Genomic DNA, 17,793 nt, shown 5'->3' on the forward strand with positions numbered 1-17,793 from the left:
CTTGGTTCAAAGTGGAGAAGATTTTTGTAGTTGAAAGCTGTCCCCCCAGATTTTGTTTTCATATACAAATGTTTAGCATATTATGTTTATAAGGGAAAAGGAATATGACAACTAAACACGTCATACATAGTCATTTGTAAAAACATTTATTTTGATAACAGTCTATGCCTCATGATATAATACATATGCACAATATTTAATAATGAAGAAGGCATACGTGCTGTAATCAGTAGAATGGGCACAGAAGAATAATCAAAATGCACACAGATGCTGTGCTGTCCAGATGAGTCAAATGGTCAAAACATAATGTGACATCACACTTATCGCACATCAGTCCGAATTGTGATCTTCCAGTCTACCTTGCAGCAGTGATGCCTGTTTGAACTACATGATAAAGGTATCACTGACTCTGTCCATTACGAAGGAAGAAAACACAAAGACTAACCGGGTCAGGTCAGCAGTACACCCTCTTAACCAATTGCTCTGCATTTGCAGGACATTTAGCAAATAAATGAGCATTAATAAAAAATAGTATTAGCACCTGTTTTTTTTTTTTTGAGTGGAGGTGTGGAGGGGGGGATTTTTCAAGTTTACTTAGGCAGGGGCAAGACTGCTTTCACCCAATCAAGGTCACTTATTTTTTTTTTATACAATTTCCAATTCACTTTAAGTGCTCAATTCTAACTTGCAATATGCACACATATTTGTAGCATAGGCACTTGTATTGTTGTTTACACATTTTAGAAAATATATTTAGATATTTAATTGTATTTTTCACAATACTCTATAGAAAAAAAGATAAGTACATGGCAGTGCATACAGCCTTGTACAATGTTACAATAAATCAACCAAATACTTGTTAACTATATATTGTTTCATAATGTTATATTGCATCTTGTCAATAATCAGATGTTTTCATGTCTTGCCTTAGCAAGCCAAATGTTGGCAGACAATAACCATTTGGACTATATTACATCTGTCACAAGATGCCTGATTTGGGCCTTTTACCAAATACAGAATTTCAATATGAGAATACCAACAACCTTTAGCTAGGCTGCAACTTTCCAATTCCTCTTAATTTTCTCTAAAAAATAAAATAAAAATAATAAAACCTTTAAGTGTTACCAAGTCAAAGCAGGCACGTATATTGTATGCATTTATTTACTGCTTCATTTTGCTATAATACATTACATTAACCCTCACAACCCAACAATGGAACAAAGCTTCCATTGTGTCATTCTTAAGAATCTTGTCAAAGACAAAGCATGAAAAACATTACCATGCCTGTTTTCATATAAAAATATATTAATGGAGAAAATGGCAAATCCGCAGAACATCTAAAAATATAATTTAAAATAAGCTTGCAGAAAAAAATCCCTAAAAAAGTACTGAGTGAGCTTCATAAAATAGGTGTACAAAATTTATGCAAACACTTGCAAGAATATTTCCAAAAAGGTAGATATTTTCGTTGATGTATCAGTAGCATAAAGATGAGTTAACGGAGTCGGGTTGCTTCAGTGCAGATTCTGTACATTTACTGTAGAACTCGGAGTTCAGTAGAGGTACATCAATTCATGATCCCTTTTCCATGTCATCTAGAGTTCATTCGTAGCTGATGTATAACAATACTCTCTGGAAAAAAAGAAACGCTAATTACACCGAAATTACGAAAATCCCAGAAATAGGGGAACTGTATTAAGTCAAACAGGTTAAAAAAAAATCTTTCAATTATATTGTCTCATTATGAACATTATTCAGTGTATTGCAGAGAAAACCAAAAGTATACATGTATTATGTGTCCATAGTGAAGAATCCACTCAAGTAAACATATACACACACAGGTACGGTTTAATTTATTGTTTTCTGCATCAAAAAGACAATATAAGAATGTTACTGGGTACACAATGAAAATGGTAAAACATTGTTTTAGAGTTCTGTATGATTGATGTAGTTTATTTGCATACGGAAATCTACTGTATAAACTGAATAACAAGTGGTTTAAGTAAGCCTTCAGACCAAAAGTTTGCATTATACATACTTTAGCATTATGTATCTGTAAAATTATGACTTGTGCTGGGGTTAAGTTTCTATCAATCTCAGGGCAGAACTGGGACATACAAGTCTTTATGACTCTCTACAGCACTCACAGCCCCACTCTTAGCATACCAGAAATGGAAGAAGGAGTTAAGGCTGGCTGTTGCCTGGAAGAGTGGCCATCACCAATTTTCAGCAGACCAGGACAGATATGTACAGCTACTGAACCAAGGTTAGGGGCCACATATTGCACATTGTCAGTCACACCATACAAAGCAGTTCCTAGAGATTCGGGCCCATGGTGATATGATAACATAACATAGTTGCTTAAAATCTGTTTGCTGTACATTCATGCTGAAAACCACTCAGTTCTCTATATCTAAATAGTTTTCTGTATAATTATCTGGTAACTGTGGAGGCCCCCTGCTGGAGCCAACGTGAGAAGACATGTGCTTTGTGACATGTTATCCCAATGGAAATAGTAATTAGAAGATGGTAAGTATGTGATCATATTGGGATACATATGATAAGCAACAATACTAGCTCTATATGACAGATTTCTGAAGCTTTAATCAACCTGGTCTTTAGGCCTTTAACCCCTTAAGGACCAAACTTCTGGAATAAAAGGGAATCATGACATGTGACACATGTCATGTGTCCTTAAGGGGTTAACAGGGCATTATTTCCCACAGAACTGTAGTTTACAGGATGTTTGTCTGATTTTGACACAATTCACACTAAAACCCAGAGACTGTCATGCATAAAAATGTAACTTTTATTGCGTTCCAAAAATAAAAATGGTCAACGTTTCAGCTTGATATTCTCAAGCTGTCCTGAGGAAAGCTTGAGAATATCAAGCTGAAACGTTGACCATTTTTATTTTTGGAACGCAATAAAAGTTACATTTTATATGAAGTCCTTGGAGTGCTATCCATTTATATCCTTTATACTTTTTGTCTGGATAAAGCAGCGGGCATTACATTAGTGGTTTTGGTGGAGTGCAAGATTTTTGGATATTTATATATATATATATATATATATATATATATATATATAACATAAAATAATATAGTGTAGTAGTAAATTATCCATGGTGACTAACTGTAGAGAAACACTCCAGGAATTTCATAGGTTTGCCACTTTAAAAAAAAAAAACATCCTAGTAATACAACTTTAAACAGACCTAAAATGTTTTTTTTCCATAAGAAGGAATTTTGTGGACATGGACATAGAGTCCTCATATCATGTCTTCCTCACTCACAGTCCTATCAGGGTAGATATTTCGACCCTTCTCTATTACTTCACTAGTTGTTAATAATGCTGCTGGCTGACTATTTGAATGGGGCACATTGTGAACTGATAAGAAAGCAGTCTTTTCCCTCATAGGTCATAAACACTGTGAAAACTGTTAAAGGGACACTATAGTGTCAGGAAAACCGCTTGGTTTTCCTGACACTATAGTACCCTGAGGGTGCCCCCACCCTCAGGGTCCCCCTCCCGCAGCCCTTCAGCTACTCACCCTTTTCCCCCGCTGGGCTCCCTTATCTCTCCTCCCCCGCCGACGTCAGCATCCTTGTCTGACGTCACCGGCGCCGAATGCGCATGCCGCGCGCGCATTCAAAGTGTCCGTAGGAAAGCATTTTTCAATGCTTTCCTATGGACGCTCTGAGTGATTGAGGCATAATATGCCTCAATCATTGCCGATGCGCCTCAATCCCAGATGTAAACATAGCAGTTTCTCGGAAACCCTCGGTTAACCCTAGAGGGACCTGACACCCAGACCACTTCATTGAGCGGAAGTGGTCTGGGTGACTATAGTGTCCCTTTAATGCTAAAACATCAATTCATTTCTTATTGAAGGAAAATTACTGTTCTTCATGGGCTTTATCTATTTTTAGTCATCTAATTTGGCTGTATCAAGTTTGTCTATTGAAAAAACATCATGGAGAGCCTTGGATTTTAACATAATGTCCTCGGGCTCAGTGGATTATGTTCATTGCACTAATGGCTGTGGCTAAGTATCATCGATTCGCTAAATAGGGGTGGCTTGAGGTCCAATCTGAAAAATCTAAGTCAAAATAGGTGAGCTGAAGAAAATTCGACAAATCAAGAAAAATATGCAGACTTTTCTCCATCTGTTCTACTTTTGACTACACTTCTTCAATCGCAATATCTCTCTGTTTAGTAAATATCTCTCTGTTTTTCGTGAATACACTTCATGGTCTAGGTTCTAATGTACTTATTTATCTCATTGAATGTCCATACCAATGTGAAAATGTAATACTTAAACTTGTATGTTGAACACTAATATGATGTCTGGAACATTTCCAGTTTTCACACGATGAGTATGGTTCTCATGTATCATTACCAACATCAAAAGAATTACATCAAGAAAATAACATGACCACCTATGACGATCTCATCAACTTGCAATTCATGCATATATTTAGAAATGCAAGCTTGCAAACCAGGCAACATGAGATATCCACAGTTGTAATAGTTCACCTTTATATTAAGGCAAAGAAAACAAGACCTAGCACATTGCATGTACTTGATCCATCCTGTTTAGAAAGCTACACTAGGTACACATAGCTTTTTTTGGCAATTTGAAATATGAAAGTTTTCAAATCAAGTGAAAAAAAATCAATTTTATATATCTATATTATTTTTATTTCATTTTTTTTTGGCCAAATTAAACTCATCTTTACTTGATTTTAATAAGTAAATAAATATTTTCCATTTAGAATAAATGGTGTCAATGCACATTCAAACTAAGAGTGGTCCAGAAGAGAATACAGAATGGGGAGTATATAGAAAGGGAAACAAAGGTATAGAGAATTGGGGAGATTAAAGGTGAGATGAACACAGTGACAAAAAAGATAGGAACATGTATAACTAAAAAAGATGAGTTGACAGAAAATAGAGGCAAGCAAAGGGAGCAAGTGATTGTATTTGAAAGTATTAGACTGAGGAAAACAGGACAAATAAGATAAAATGTGATCATATAAGATAAAACAACAGAGAGCTGGGAAATTTTGATGAAACAAAGATAAAACAGGATTTGTGTATAAAATTTATAATGGATGACATAAATAGAGTAGGGTAAAACGAGGTAAGATTGATGGGGTAGAATGAGAGGAAGGTGAGAAAAGAAAGAGTATGTGAGAAATAATTGTAGTCAAGAGAAGGAAATTGCATAGACAGAATTAAATGCTCAAAGGAGCACTATAGTACCGGAAATCTAACTAGTTGTCCTGGCACTACAGGGTTATAAGGTCCTCCCCTCCCTCAGAGCCCCCCTCCCGCTGGGCTGAAGGGGTTAAAACTAGGGGGACCTGGCACTTCATTGAGCTGAAGTTGTCTGGGTGCCTATAGTGGTCCTTTAATATGCATGGAAAGTGACTTTGTGAGAAAAAGACAGTGAGTAGTGGAGAAGAATTGAGAAAGGTCACAGTCAAGGCAGCAATAGTAATGTAAGACACTAGCACTCGTGTGGTTAATCATGTGATGCCTTTTATTGCACCAATAACAGGGTGGCCTATCCTGTTTTTATTCAATAATAAAAGATCTATTAATATGAGTGTACCATTGAATATACATTTGGAGTGGCCCTTTCTCATTCTTCTTGAAAGGATTATGAATTAAGACAAGTGCCATATTACGATAAGGTAGATTGGAGGAAAGGATGGATAACAACAGTGAAACAATGTGGAGAAAAGAACATTATGAATGGGTAGAAAAGATGTGGACAAATAAAAACATTGAAACAAACATTCCGAATAAGGCTTAGAAGATACTAATCTCAAAAATCACACTTTGTTTCAGCAGCATAACATTGGCTACATTAATAATTTGATGACTTTAGTCTTTGTAAATCATATTAAATTAAATTATTTTAAAATGGTTTACCCAATGTATCCATTTTTACAAGAAAGTTTGTATTAATATTTAACGATAATTTCCCCTAAAATGTCAGGAGATGGCAGTATGTGCAAAGTAATTCTCAACAGTGACATTGTAATAATCAGTGGTATGCTGTTGAACATATAAATGCAAACACCAATCTACAGAAGACACTGTAAAACATTTGCACACATGAGACATTGACAAGCTTATCAAGTCCTACCACATGCAATCATCACACGCGCTTGCAATTATTTGTATTCTGTACTGTAATGTATTGAAAATGATAATGGATATAATATGAATAGACTATTCACTTGCAAATAAAGAATCAATTCACTGAAGTGGCAGTGTAAGCACCACAACCACTACATGCCTTCATGGGTCAAACAGTATTTAAGCCAGAACCCAAGATGCTCAAGGCAGAATTGCTGTTCCCTACTCAATATATTGACAATGCAATACAACCAGCAATCCACTCCCATGTCCGGTCTATTAATCCTGACCATTTATGGACAAAATCAATATTGCAGATGCATTAATAACATGATGAGAAGGGGCTTGGCTTGTCGAAAAAATATTTCCCCCAGAGCTAAGGGACAGTTCCCCCCAGCCTACTAGGCTATAACCACTACAATGAGATGTAATGGTTATGGCACTTGGACTTGGTTATGGTACTTGGACTGTAAACATATATACTTCATTGCTGTTTTTTTATATTTATAGTAGGTTCTCAAAAGATTTACAAACACTTTTAATGTAAACTTAATCAATGTGCATTTAAATGCAAATTTAAAGAGCAATAAGTTTGAGTCAGTCAATCTATCACTCTAGAGCTGTTATTTGACTTCTTCTTGCAATGCCCTGAATAATTATTATTAGTAAAAATGTTTGCTCTTGTGCTATAAGTCCCATTTGTAGCGTTACTTATCTTGTCCGGGGGCCGGCCGGGGTCCTCTGTTCCCGGCGCGCTCAGAGCGCCGATGGCGGCGGGCGCTGACCGCTGAATGCGGTCACGTGTCCCACCTAGCTCTGAGAGCGCGCCGCGCGTCACAAGCACGCTCTTAAAGAGGAAGTGGGAGCCTAAAATCAAAACGGTCTCCCATTGGCCTCTGTCACCCCACACTCCCCATACTCTCACATATTGGGGGCGTGGATATGACAGGGGCCAATCAAGAATAAGAAGGTATTTAAACTTACCTCTCCCTTTACTCCCTGCCCTATCGTGGTTTCTGTTTCAGTTCCCTTTAGCGCTTGTTGTGTCCAGTTGTGTTCCTTCATATTGACCTTGGCTTTGTTTCTGACTACGTTATCTCTTTATCCTTATCTGCTCTGTTTGCCGGCTTGCTGTTTACTGTGTACCAGACCCTGGCTAATCCTAGTTTACGCTGTCTCTCTGTGCCCTTGACCTCGGATTGTTCCTGACTCTGTCTCCTCTCATATACGTGAGTCAGGCCATTCTAAGGTCCGGTAGACATATCTCTCCCCTGTGTTGTCGTTTGTCGAGTTGAATCCTGCGAGTTGGGGTATATTTTCGTTACACCATTACAATTAGACAACCTCAGCAGGTGTTGCTTAAATGTGGTGTGCCAAATGCCATCTAAAATTGCATACTTGCATCTTCCTGTACAATGGAAGTGATCGTGGGTCCCAGTAAAATCTTGATCCTATAGAGACTAGAAACCATGGAGGTAGTTTGTTCTTTCATGGTTCTATTGATCCCCATTGATATTATTAGTTGATCTCTTGGTATTCTGACTTAACTTGATACTGAACTCCACCATCCTAATTAAGCTTTTTTTATCTTGTGTTATATATATTTAGACATGAGAACACCCTGCCAATAAAAAAAACAGATATATAAGCTTAAGAAGCTCTCCATAACTAGACCCTCTTGACTTCAGCAGTAATAACAGAAAATGGCCCAGCACTCTTTATCTATTAAAATCCTTTCATTTTACTGGCCTCCTCAAATCAACAGCAACATTAGGTCTACGTGCTGCGATCAAATCAACAGCAACATTAGGTCTACGTGCTGGTCAACATTCAACTGTTTGCCGAGGAACATGGTAATTATGACAACAGGCAATGAGTGACAGATTGACCAATATTGAATGAGTCAAAGTATTGCAAATCTGCAAATCCACTTCTAGGTAGTACCAGTTCAAACAATGCATTGCAGTACAGAAATACTGTGCGGTATGATTTGAGACACATGGTTATTCATTGGTTATTTTGAAATCTACACTACAGAAGGTCTCCAGCACATCAGTCTACAGGCTGATTCAGCTGCAGAGAACTTCAGAATCATTGAGTCATACATTAGTATAGACCTAAGAGTTTTGAGAAACAGGGGACTGCTTTTCATGGTAGCAGAAACACCTGCACATACCCCTGAGGCTTAGCCTCAGCCCTTGCCCCCTCCGAGAGGGGCAGAGCTGTTGGCTGAAGATTTCTTCAATTCTATTTTCATTGACTGACTCTCGCCACGTGGCTCAAATTTTGAAAGATTTCCTGCTCCTGGCACTGCCATTATTGGCTTGACGGCTTTCATACCTTTTGACATGGGAATGCGGGTGTGTGTGTGACGTTGGGATGACCCATCCTGTGTTATCTAGAAGATAATTAAAACATATAATTATTATATATACAATGCAATAGCTCTGCCTATATGCATTCACATACTATAACATATACTGTACATTTTTCTGATATTAGATTACATTTATTCCAACATTTGTTAATGTAAAGTTAGTTTCAGGTAGGTTTAAAAAATGTGATCTATATTTTGTGCTAGTGAAATTACCAGCAAATGTATACATTAAGAGACACACTTATCTGAAAATTGGTGTTGCCTCTTGTAAAATGGTAAACTTGATTAACACTCACCCATAATGTGGTAGCAATACAAGGTGAACAACATACAGATATTTTATCAAAGCTTAAAGCGGCACTGTCATGCCGAACTTACCTTTCCCTAAAAGATTCCTCTTCTCTCCCTCTCTCAGGATCTGTTCTTCTTTTCTTCCTATCTGCTCTAGTTTTCTTTAAAACATAAGACAAACTAGGGACTATTTCTCTTATGGAGGTTTCCTACACATTGACCAGCGGTGACCAGCGGAGGAGCAAAGTCGGCTTCGTTTCCGGTGGTCACAGCAATTTCCCCATGATCCTTTGCTTTCCTATCTGTTCCCGCGATGCTTCCTGTCACTTAGACAGGACGCCGGCAAAACTGCCGAATTGCGTTCTAACAGTTTCTCCATTCGTGTTAGAATGCAATTCGGGACTTTGTTCGGATCGGAATTTAATTCTAATAAATGAAACTCCGATCCTATTCATTGCCGCGGCTGCATCTTGCAGCCGCTTAGTAGCTAACTCCCTAATTCCCACGGTATCAGGGAGCTATCTACTAAAAGGCTGAAAGACCTTAATTAGTCTTTCAGCCACATTTACTAATACTAAGTAAAAATTACTTAGTATTAGTAAATGATCTGCCCCTACTCGCTATACCGCGAGTAGGGGCATGTCTAGTAAGCAGTGAGCAGCTGTGGCTGATAACTGTAAAAAGAAACAAAAAAACCCTATTACCCTGAAGGATAATGGGGGGGGGGGGGGCGCTATTGTCCTCCCCCCGGCCCCCACCCCTGGGCTGCGGGTGGGGGCCCTATAAAAGAATAATGCAGGGGGACCTACTGTCCTTCCCCCCGGCCCTCACCCCTCAGCTGTGGGTTGGGGCCCTATAAAAGAATAATGTCAGGGGGGGACCTACTGTCCTCCCCCCGGCTCCCACCCCTGCACGGAGGGTGGGGGCTCAATAAAAGAATAATGGGGGGGACCTACTGTCCTCCCCCTGGCCCCCACCCCTGAGCTGCGGGTGGGGGCCCTATAAAAGAATAATGGGGGGGACCTACTGTCCTCCCCCCGGCCCTCACCCCTGCGCGGCGGGTGGGGGCTCAATAAAAGAATAATGGGGGGTGGGACCTACTGTCCTCCCCCCGGCCCCCACACCTGAGCTGCGGGTGGGGGCCCTATAAAAGAATAATGGGGGGGGACCTACTGTCCTCCCCCCCGGCCCCCACCCCTGCGCGGCGGGTGGGGGCTCTAAGTTACAATAAGGGGGGGACCTACTGTCCTCCCCCCTGCCCCCACCCCTGCGCAGTGGGTGGGGGCCCTAAAAAACAATAAGGGGGGACCTACTGTCCCCCCCAGCCCCCACCCCTGAGCGGCGGGTGGGGGCCCTAAATGAAAATCCCCCGCCCCATCAAAGGTGACTAGGGGTCCCCAAGCCCCTAGTCACCCACCCCCCACCCAAATAAAAAAGCCCCTACCTACCCCCCTCACCCTAAAAAATAGTGAGGGGGGAATAAAATTACTAACCTGTAAAGTAAAATTCAACTTACCATTCGACGTCTTCTTTTTTCTAAAATCTTCATTTTTCAGCCCCAAAAAAGGCCAAATAAAAAGCCATCACACCCGTCGAACTTAAAAATAAAATAAAAAACCCGAGCGCAAAAAAAAATTCCTGACGAAAAAGAAAAAACCCGACGCTCAAAAAATTAATCCATCTTCACCCATGGAGGGCTCCGCGCAGACTGAGCTCTGCAGGGCGGGGGAAGGCTTATAAAGCCTTGCCACGCCCTGCAATTAGTCTAAGAACACTCTGATTGGTTGGTTTAAGCCAATCAGAGTGCTCTTTGTCATTTTACAGAGCGTGGGAAAATTCCAAAGAAATCCATCCAATCACAGTGCTCTGTATCATTTTACACAGGGTTGGGCCCCGGGGGGGGGAGGACAGTAGGTCCCCCCCCCCAATTGTGATTTATGGCCCCCACCTACCACGCAGGGGTGGGGGCCGGGGGGGGGGGGAGGACAGTAGGTCCCCCCCTCATTATTTTTATGGCCCCAACCCAACGCTCTCGGGTGGGGGCGGGGGGGAGGACAGTAGGTCCTCCCCCATTGTGATTTATGGCCCCCACCCACCGTACAGGGGTGGGTGCCAGGGGGGGAGGACAGTAGGTCCTCCCCTCATTATTTTTATGGCCCCCACCCAACGCTCACGGGTGGGGGCGGGGGGGGAGGACAGTAGGTCCCCCCTTCATTATTTTTATGGCCCCCACCCAACGCTCACGGGTGGGGGGGGGAACAGGAGGTCCCCTCATTGTGATTTATGGCCCCCACCCACCGCGTAGGGGTGGGGGCCGGATAATAGGTTTTGTTGAGACATGCCCCTACTCGCGGTATAGCGAGTAGGGGCATTGGGGAGATTTTAATCTCCCTTATGCTATTATGGGGGTCATATTGACCCCCATAGAGTGAGGAGGGGACCTGAGGGGCTTATTAAGTGGCAGGGAGCACTGCCCCCTGCTGCTTCTATCTGTACATATTAGAAGGAGGGAGCAGCGTGCCGGTAGCTCCCTCCTTGTAATAAACTGGACGAACAAACGAACACTGATACTCAGTGTTAATTTGTTCGTCTGATGTTTCTATTCATTCATTCGTCTGTCTGATGAATGAATAGATGAAATTCCTGTTCGCATGTCCAGGTGTTTCACTGGGCATGTGCGGGAATCTCAGTGCTATCTAGTGTGGGCAGATGACGTGTCCCACAGGGACTTCACCTACCCACACAAAGATGGCGGCGCCCTGAATAAAGATCGGAGCAGTAAATAAAGATTAAAAATAGGTAATATGGGGGGCTTCGGGGCATTTGGGGGTGATTAGGGGGTCAATTTGATGTAGTGGAGGCGGGAGGGGGGTTAAAAAAAAAAAAACGGGATTTGGCCATGACAGTGCCGCTTTAACATTTGAATTACTTTGCTGCTAAAAGTTAATTTCCAGAGCAAGTCATTGTATGTCCACCAGGGATGAATTTAAACTCATTAGGGTTACATTTTTACTCGACAATTTGCGAAATACATGTGAAATACACTTTAAAATAACAATTTCATTATATATATGTACAGATTTGAAAAAAAATGTTTAGAAGCTGCACGAGTCATCATTATGATGGCACAGAAGCATTTACCCCAATATAAAGTTTTGTTCTTTTTTTTTTCTTTTGCAATTGGTTTAAAATGCAGGGGCTGTAAAACTTAGATTTCAGACATTCATATATCATTGACTGAACACTGAGTGCTGTTTATTAAATAGAAATAAACTCTCCTGTATATAAACTCTCCTGTACAAAGCCCCCTTAAATGCAATTGTATGAGTTCTAAACCAAAACAAAACCTGGTATTTGACTTATTTGTCTGTTTAAGCATAATTTACCTCTTTCATTTTAAGTGCATGCACACTTGCTATATATTATTTTGTTATTTTGTAGAAATATGGCTTTAATTTCACATAAAATATTTATATATGAAACGATTTAAAATGAATAAAATCTAAAAAAAAAAGTGTGAGAAATTAAGAAATGTTGGCATTTTAACTGCAGGCAATGTGTCAATCACGTTGATCCGAGTCATGTGATCACGGTGTCCTCACGATCACTTGGCTTGGGTCTGCAGGATTGGCAGCAGGGGGACTGCCTTGGTTGTCAGGCCTTGGTTGTCAGTCCCCCCGATAGGATCCAAAGCGGAGGATAAGTATCTGAGCTAGAGGAAGGCTGGATCTGTAGGGCATGCTATGCCATCCAACGGCTTTAAAGCCCTTCTTTTGCAGGATGGCATAGCACACCCTAATATCAGGAAGGGGTTAATTTTCTTTTTTCTTTTCTTACATTACATTATTTATAGAACAATTCATCAATACATATGCATACATTTTTCTTTAAAATGCATGAATACCGGTTTTGTTAATGCGACCCTTAGTTTATACAATGATGTGAGATTTGATGTCACAACTAGCCAACATTGGCATCTCGAAAAGCGGGATGCATGCACCAGGGAGGTAAAAGGGACGGGGCCTGTCCAAATTAATGCATGTCAGGCTACCAGCTAATCAATCAGGCCTGCTCTTTGAGGGCAGGACATGCAGGTAGCACAGTTTAAGTGCGCTCTGCAAGGTCCTAGTGTCTTGAGTACTTTATGGGGACAGTTCCCTGTTGTCTCTAAAAACAGGACACCATGGAACATGGATCCTGTCAAATACTAAAGGTAGGGATGCATTTTTCAAATTTTTTACATAAACTTCATTAAATCTATTTCCTTTCAAAACTTGATTAAATTATTATTATATTAAATAATAATTTTCAGGTGACAGTTGTCCTATAAGGTCTTCTGATGATTTTCAAGTACTTCTCAAAAATATTGGAATCATCGCGGACAATGCTGGTTGACGTGCATGCACAATATGTTGCTAACGCTTCTCAATGAGAATTACTAAACTTCACTGGTTAAAAAGAGTCTTTCCTGTCCCTGACTTACAGGTAAGTTCATTTTTTTGGTTATTGTTTTTTCTTTCTTTTACTTTTATTTTAAAGGGACACTATTGTCACCAGAATAACTACAGTTTATTGTATTTGTACTGGTGACTAGAACCATTCCATTCTGGCTTGTTGCAGTCGACACTGTCTTTTCAGAGAAAATTATGTGTTTACATTACAGCCTTCACTGGCCACTCCTCAGATGGCAACCAGAGGTGCTTCCTGGGGCAGTGCTGCACAGTGAGCAGCACTGTCATTCAGTGTCTCCGCCATCTGCATGCAGACACAGAACTTTCTGACCAAGTTAATGTATAAAAGTGTCAATTGCTATTCAAATCTGCACTTTTTGCAAAATGAAAAAAAAATACTCTTCACACATAAAGCTTTTCAGCAAAGGGTTCAGAGTATCCCTTTAAAGAAAAATAAATAAACAAATTGCCAAAAATTATTGATTTAGAAAGATTATCAGCTAGTCACAGCATGTATATTTTAGCCTAATTTTGCAATTAAAATTGCAATATGCTACAATATTGAGTTTACTTAAAAAACCTTGTGTGTGTTTTAGTAATATTTATATGTGTGCATAACCACATAGACACAGATTTCCACAGCACATTTGATCATCTTTCCCTTTTTCCACTTGTTCTATTTCCCCATATCCCCTCTTCTTCACTTGTTCCCCTCTTCCCATACCTAAATTACTTCACTTGTTCTCCTCTTCTCAATTCCTTTTCCCTCTTGTTCCACTCTTCTCATACTCCCTTTCCCTCAAATGTTCCCCACTTCTCTCCCCCTTCCCCATGGTTTATTTTTACTCATACCCCCTTGCTTACTTGTTCCCCTTTAATTTCCCTTACTTTCTTCATTTGTGTCCCATTTCTAATAACCCCATGCACACACCTTTATTGCTGCCCAGCAGTATAGGATTTGTATTAGTAACATCAGACAGCTGGAAGTAGAGAAGGTCACAGGGGGGTGATCTGAACTTTTGTAATTAATTCTCCTGACCATCCAGGAATAAAGGACCTGCCGTGATAAGAACTGTACCTTCATTTGTAAATTCTTTATTTATTTTTCCCATTTTTTCTTTGTATCAAATGACTATAAAAAGTAAACATTTGTCTGCACTGAAACATTTTAAAATCTCTAAATCAATCCATATACAGTATGTTTTTGGTAGCCTTTTGGCTATAATAATGCATACATGAAAATATAAGTGCATTTGAATAATTGTATGTTTTAAGCAAACATTCAAAAAGATCCCTATTTAAATCTCAGATGTATTATTTTTCATAGGCAAGCTCATACGCAATAGTTTTTATATATGCTCAAACAATATAAACTACCTAAAACACAACACTATGAATGAAACATTTTATGTTAATTGACAAGACAGAGCACCTTTCTACTTACCACTGATTGGGTTGCACGTGTGGAGGACGATGTGGATGGAGTAATAGTAATGGAGCTAGTTACTTTGTTGGTTGTAGATCTAGCAGACATGTTTGTCTTAGGAGAACGAAGAACAGTGCCCGTTGCAACTTCCTTATTTTCTACCCCAATGTTTAAAGGCCTAACTGTGATGACCGGGGTTGATCCTTCAGAAGACGTACCAGGATTTCTTTTAAATTGTGGACCCAAATGGATATGGATTTTATTATCTTCCGTTGTAATTATGTTTGCATTGGAATTGAATTTCCTTATTGGAGTTGGCACGGTTTGTTTTTCTGGAGTAACTTTGAAAACAGCACGGCCCATAGTCATTTCTTGGGACTCTGGAGAGGCAGACATTTCAGGTGGTGCAGCAGATGTTGACACAGTGAGAATCTGAATTGGGGATGTTGGCCTATCATTAAATGTAGATCTGCCACTTTCACAAGTCTTTTCTCTTGAGAAAGTAGTTATAGTAACTGGAGACATAGATCTGTCTGGAGATACTGGGCTATCACCTCCTTTCCCTTTCTGTGTTGCAACACCAGGGGAAGGAATTATTGTAATCCTTGGTTTTTGAGTCCCTAATGTTGGTATTACTGTGGTGCTTGAAAAGAAATCATCAGGGGGTGGGCTAGTTATCTCCAAAGTAGCAGTACTGTTTTCATGATCAGGTGTTACTCGTATATGAAGAGGTTGCCCTTGTTTTGGTGAAAGGAAGACTTCACCAGGACGTGCTTGACACGTATTAGGACGAATTACTCTCTCAGGTGTTACTGGAGTAATATTGTCTCTTTTTTTCATCCAGGGAATCCAAGATTTTCTGTTTAGCTCATTGGCTGCAGGTGGATATTTTTCAAGTACAGGTGACCTTTCAGTTGGCTTTTTAAGACCAACCTGACGTAAATTACTCATGATGTGATTCTCTTCTTGGAAGGACTTCCTGATAAAGACTGCAGGTGTTTCTTCTTCAACCAATTCGTGATTTACTGCATCTGTTTGAACTCCTGTAGAAGTCACTGGGACATCTACCATTCTCCTACCATTCATGCTTGGCCTTATAGCACGACTATATCTTTTTGAAAGCTCAAGTTCTTTTGTAAGATTTAGCACATCTTGACCCATGTTTTTGTTTTTATTCTCTTCTTCTATAAACCTTTTTTTAAGAACTGAATAGTCCACTTGAAGTTGTGAAAGCTGATCTTCTTTGTTCATCATATCATGGATTTTCTCTTTAAGAGCTTGTACCTCTGCTCTCAGGTCTCTAGACTTTGCCTCCTCTAGTCTTATTCTGTGTCGTAGCTCAGCCTCCTGAGTTACAGCTTCACCCTTTTCAATGGCTTTATTTTTAGCAATCTGATTTTTAAGTTCTTCTAGTTGCAAGGCAAGGAAATTAGCTCTGTCTTGTTCAGTCCTAAATTTACGTTCCAATTGGTCATATTCATCTTCTGTTTTCATCAAGTCTCCTTCAACCACTTCTAGCTGCTGAAGACGATTCCTAAGCCTTTCAATTTCCATAGTCAACTCTTTCGTTTTGTTATCATCATGGCGTATAGACTCAAAACTTTTCTTCATTCTACTTCTTGCAGCTTCTCTTTCTGAAACCTCCATGTTCTCAACTCTTTTCATTAACAGATCTATCCTGCAACTTAATTCACAATTCTTCTCTTCTTCACTTCTCAGTTTGCTGACCGCTTCATCCTTTTCTTTTGTCAAATTATACACTTTTTCTTCCATCTCAGATTTAAATCTTAGTAGATTTTTGCTTTCATCTATAAGCTTTTCAGTTACTTCCATAACCTTTCCTTGTTCAACCTTCAAGTTCTTGTTTAGGTCATCAACTTTTCCTTCCTCCTGCTTGACCTTCTCTAACAAATTTTTTCTTTCTTCGACTAGCATCATTGTAAAAGATTTCAGCTTTGTGAGGTCATCTTTTAAACTGTGTTCTGCTTTCTCTAACCTTCCTTCTGCTGTTTCAAGTTCCCTAACCCGAGTCTTCACTTTTTCAACTTCCTTTATCAGGTCTCTAGTTTGTGCTTTTTCCTTTTCTAGTTTAACATAAAGTTGAGAGCACTCTGTCTTGCTTTTTGTAAATGCTTCTTCTAACTTTTCTAATTCTGACATTCGTTTCTGCAATTTTTCCACTTCCAGTTTCAATTCTCTGCTATGGTGTTCTTCTTCATGAAGTTTCTTCTGTAACTCTTTACACTGGGATTCAGTCTTTATTATCTCTTCATCTTTTCCTTCCATTTCCAACACACGTTTACGTAAGTTTTCAACTTCTGCCATTAAGCTGGAACTCCCACATTCTCCTGTGGCAATTTTTTCTCTCAACTCTTTCAACTCCTCATCAGCTTTTTGAAGGTCCCTATTTGCTTCTTCTAACTCTTCAATTTTGCGATTCAGGCCTACCACTTTAAGCCGTAGGTGTCGGTTATTGGACTCCTGAGTGGTTAAATTTGCAGTCATTTCTTCATGCTCTTGAGAGTATTTGGAGGTTTTGTGTTCAAGGTCCTCTTCTAATTTAATAAGTTTTTGACTGTCCTCATTGGCTTTTGAACAAACAGATTTCAGCTTGGACTCTGCTTCTTGTAGTTCTTGAGTAAGATCCTGTATCTTTTGACTTTGTTGTCCAAGCTGTTCAATATGCATTTGTCTTTCGTCCACCAGCATCAGTGCAAAGGACTTAAGTTTTACCAGTTCATCTCTGACTTTGTTGAGTCTTTTGTTATACTCTTTATCCTTTCTCGTCTGATAAGCTTTCTCTTGTTCCAGTAATTTTTTTAATCTGTGAATACACAAGAATTGATAGTTCAAAATGTTGGCTGTTTTTGTATTTTTTCTAGAGATTAATTCAAATGTAGCACTTCTTTATGCATAGTACAATTGAAATGCCTTATTTTGGTTATTTAACTGTTGTGGTACTCACCCGATCCACGGACTTGCCGGAGTCCTCAACTCGAGCTGCACGCGACTCGATTATTCCACATGCCGAGCAAGCCACCGTATATAATTAAGGGCGCTGCTCATGATGCAAGCACACTCTTAAAGGGGGAATG

General features: G+C 39.8%; 1 protein-coding gene across 5 annotated transcripts in view; it reads right to left on the reverse strand.

Moving 5' to 3' along the window:
- Window positions 1–1,143: 1,143 nt before the first annotated feature.
- FILIP1 (filamin A interacting protein 1) overlaps window positions 1,144–17,793 on the reverse strand; it is a 240,284-nt gene continuing 223,634 nt past the window's right edge. For 4 of the 5 annotated variants that reach the window (XM_063443000.1, XM_063443001.1, XM_063443003.1 and 1 more), the window contains exons 5-7: window positions 14,717–17,522; window positions 8,330–8,551; window positions 1,144–1,632 (exon numbers count right to left, since the gene is read on the reverse strand). In XM_063443000.1, coding sequence (XP_063299070.1) covers window positions 8,345–8,551; window positions 14,717–17,522 — 3,013 coding nt within the window. In that variant the 3' untranslated portion in view covers window positions 1,144–1,632; window positions 8,330–8,344. The remainder of the gene's footprint in view (window positions 1,633–8,329; window positions 8,552–14,716; window positions 17,523–17,793) is intronic. The other variant, XM_063443004.1, reaches the window with a different exon arrangement.

This window comes from Pelobates fuscus, chromosome 2, assembly GCF_036172605.1.
Source record: "Pelobates fuscus isolate aPelFus1 chromosome 2, aPelFus1.pri, whole genome shotgun sequence".
Taxonomy (NCBI): domain Eukaryota; kingdom Metazoa; phylum Chordata; class Amphibia; order Anura; family Pelobatidae; genus Pelobates; species Pelobates fuscus.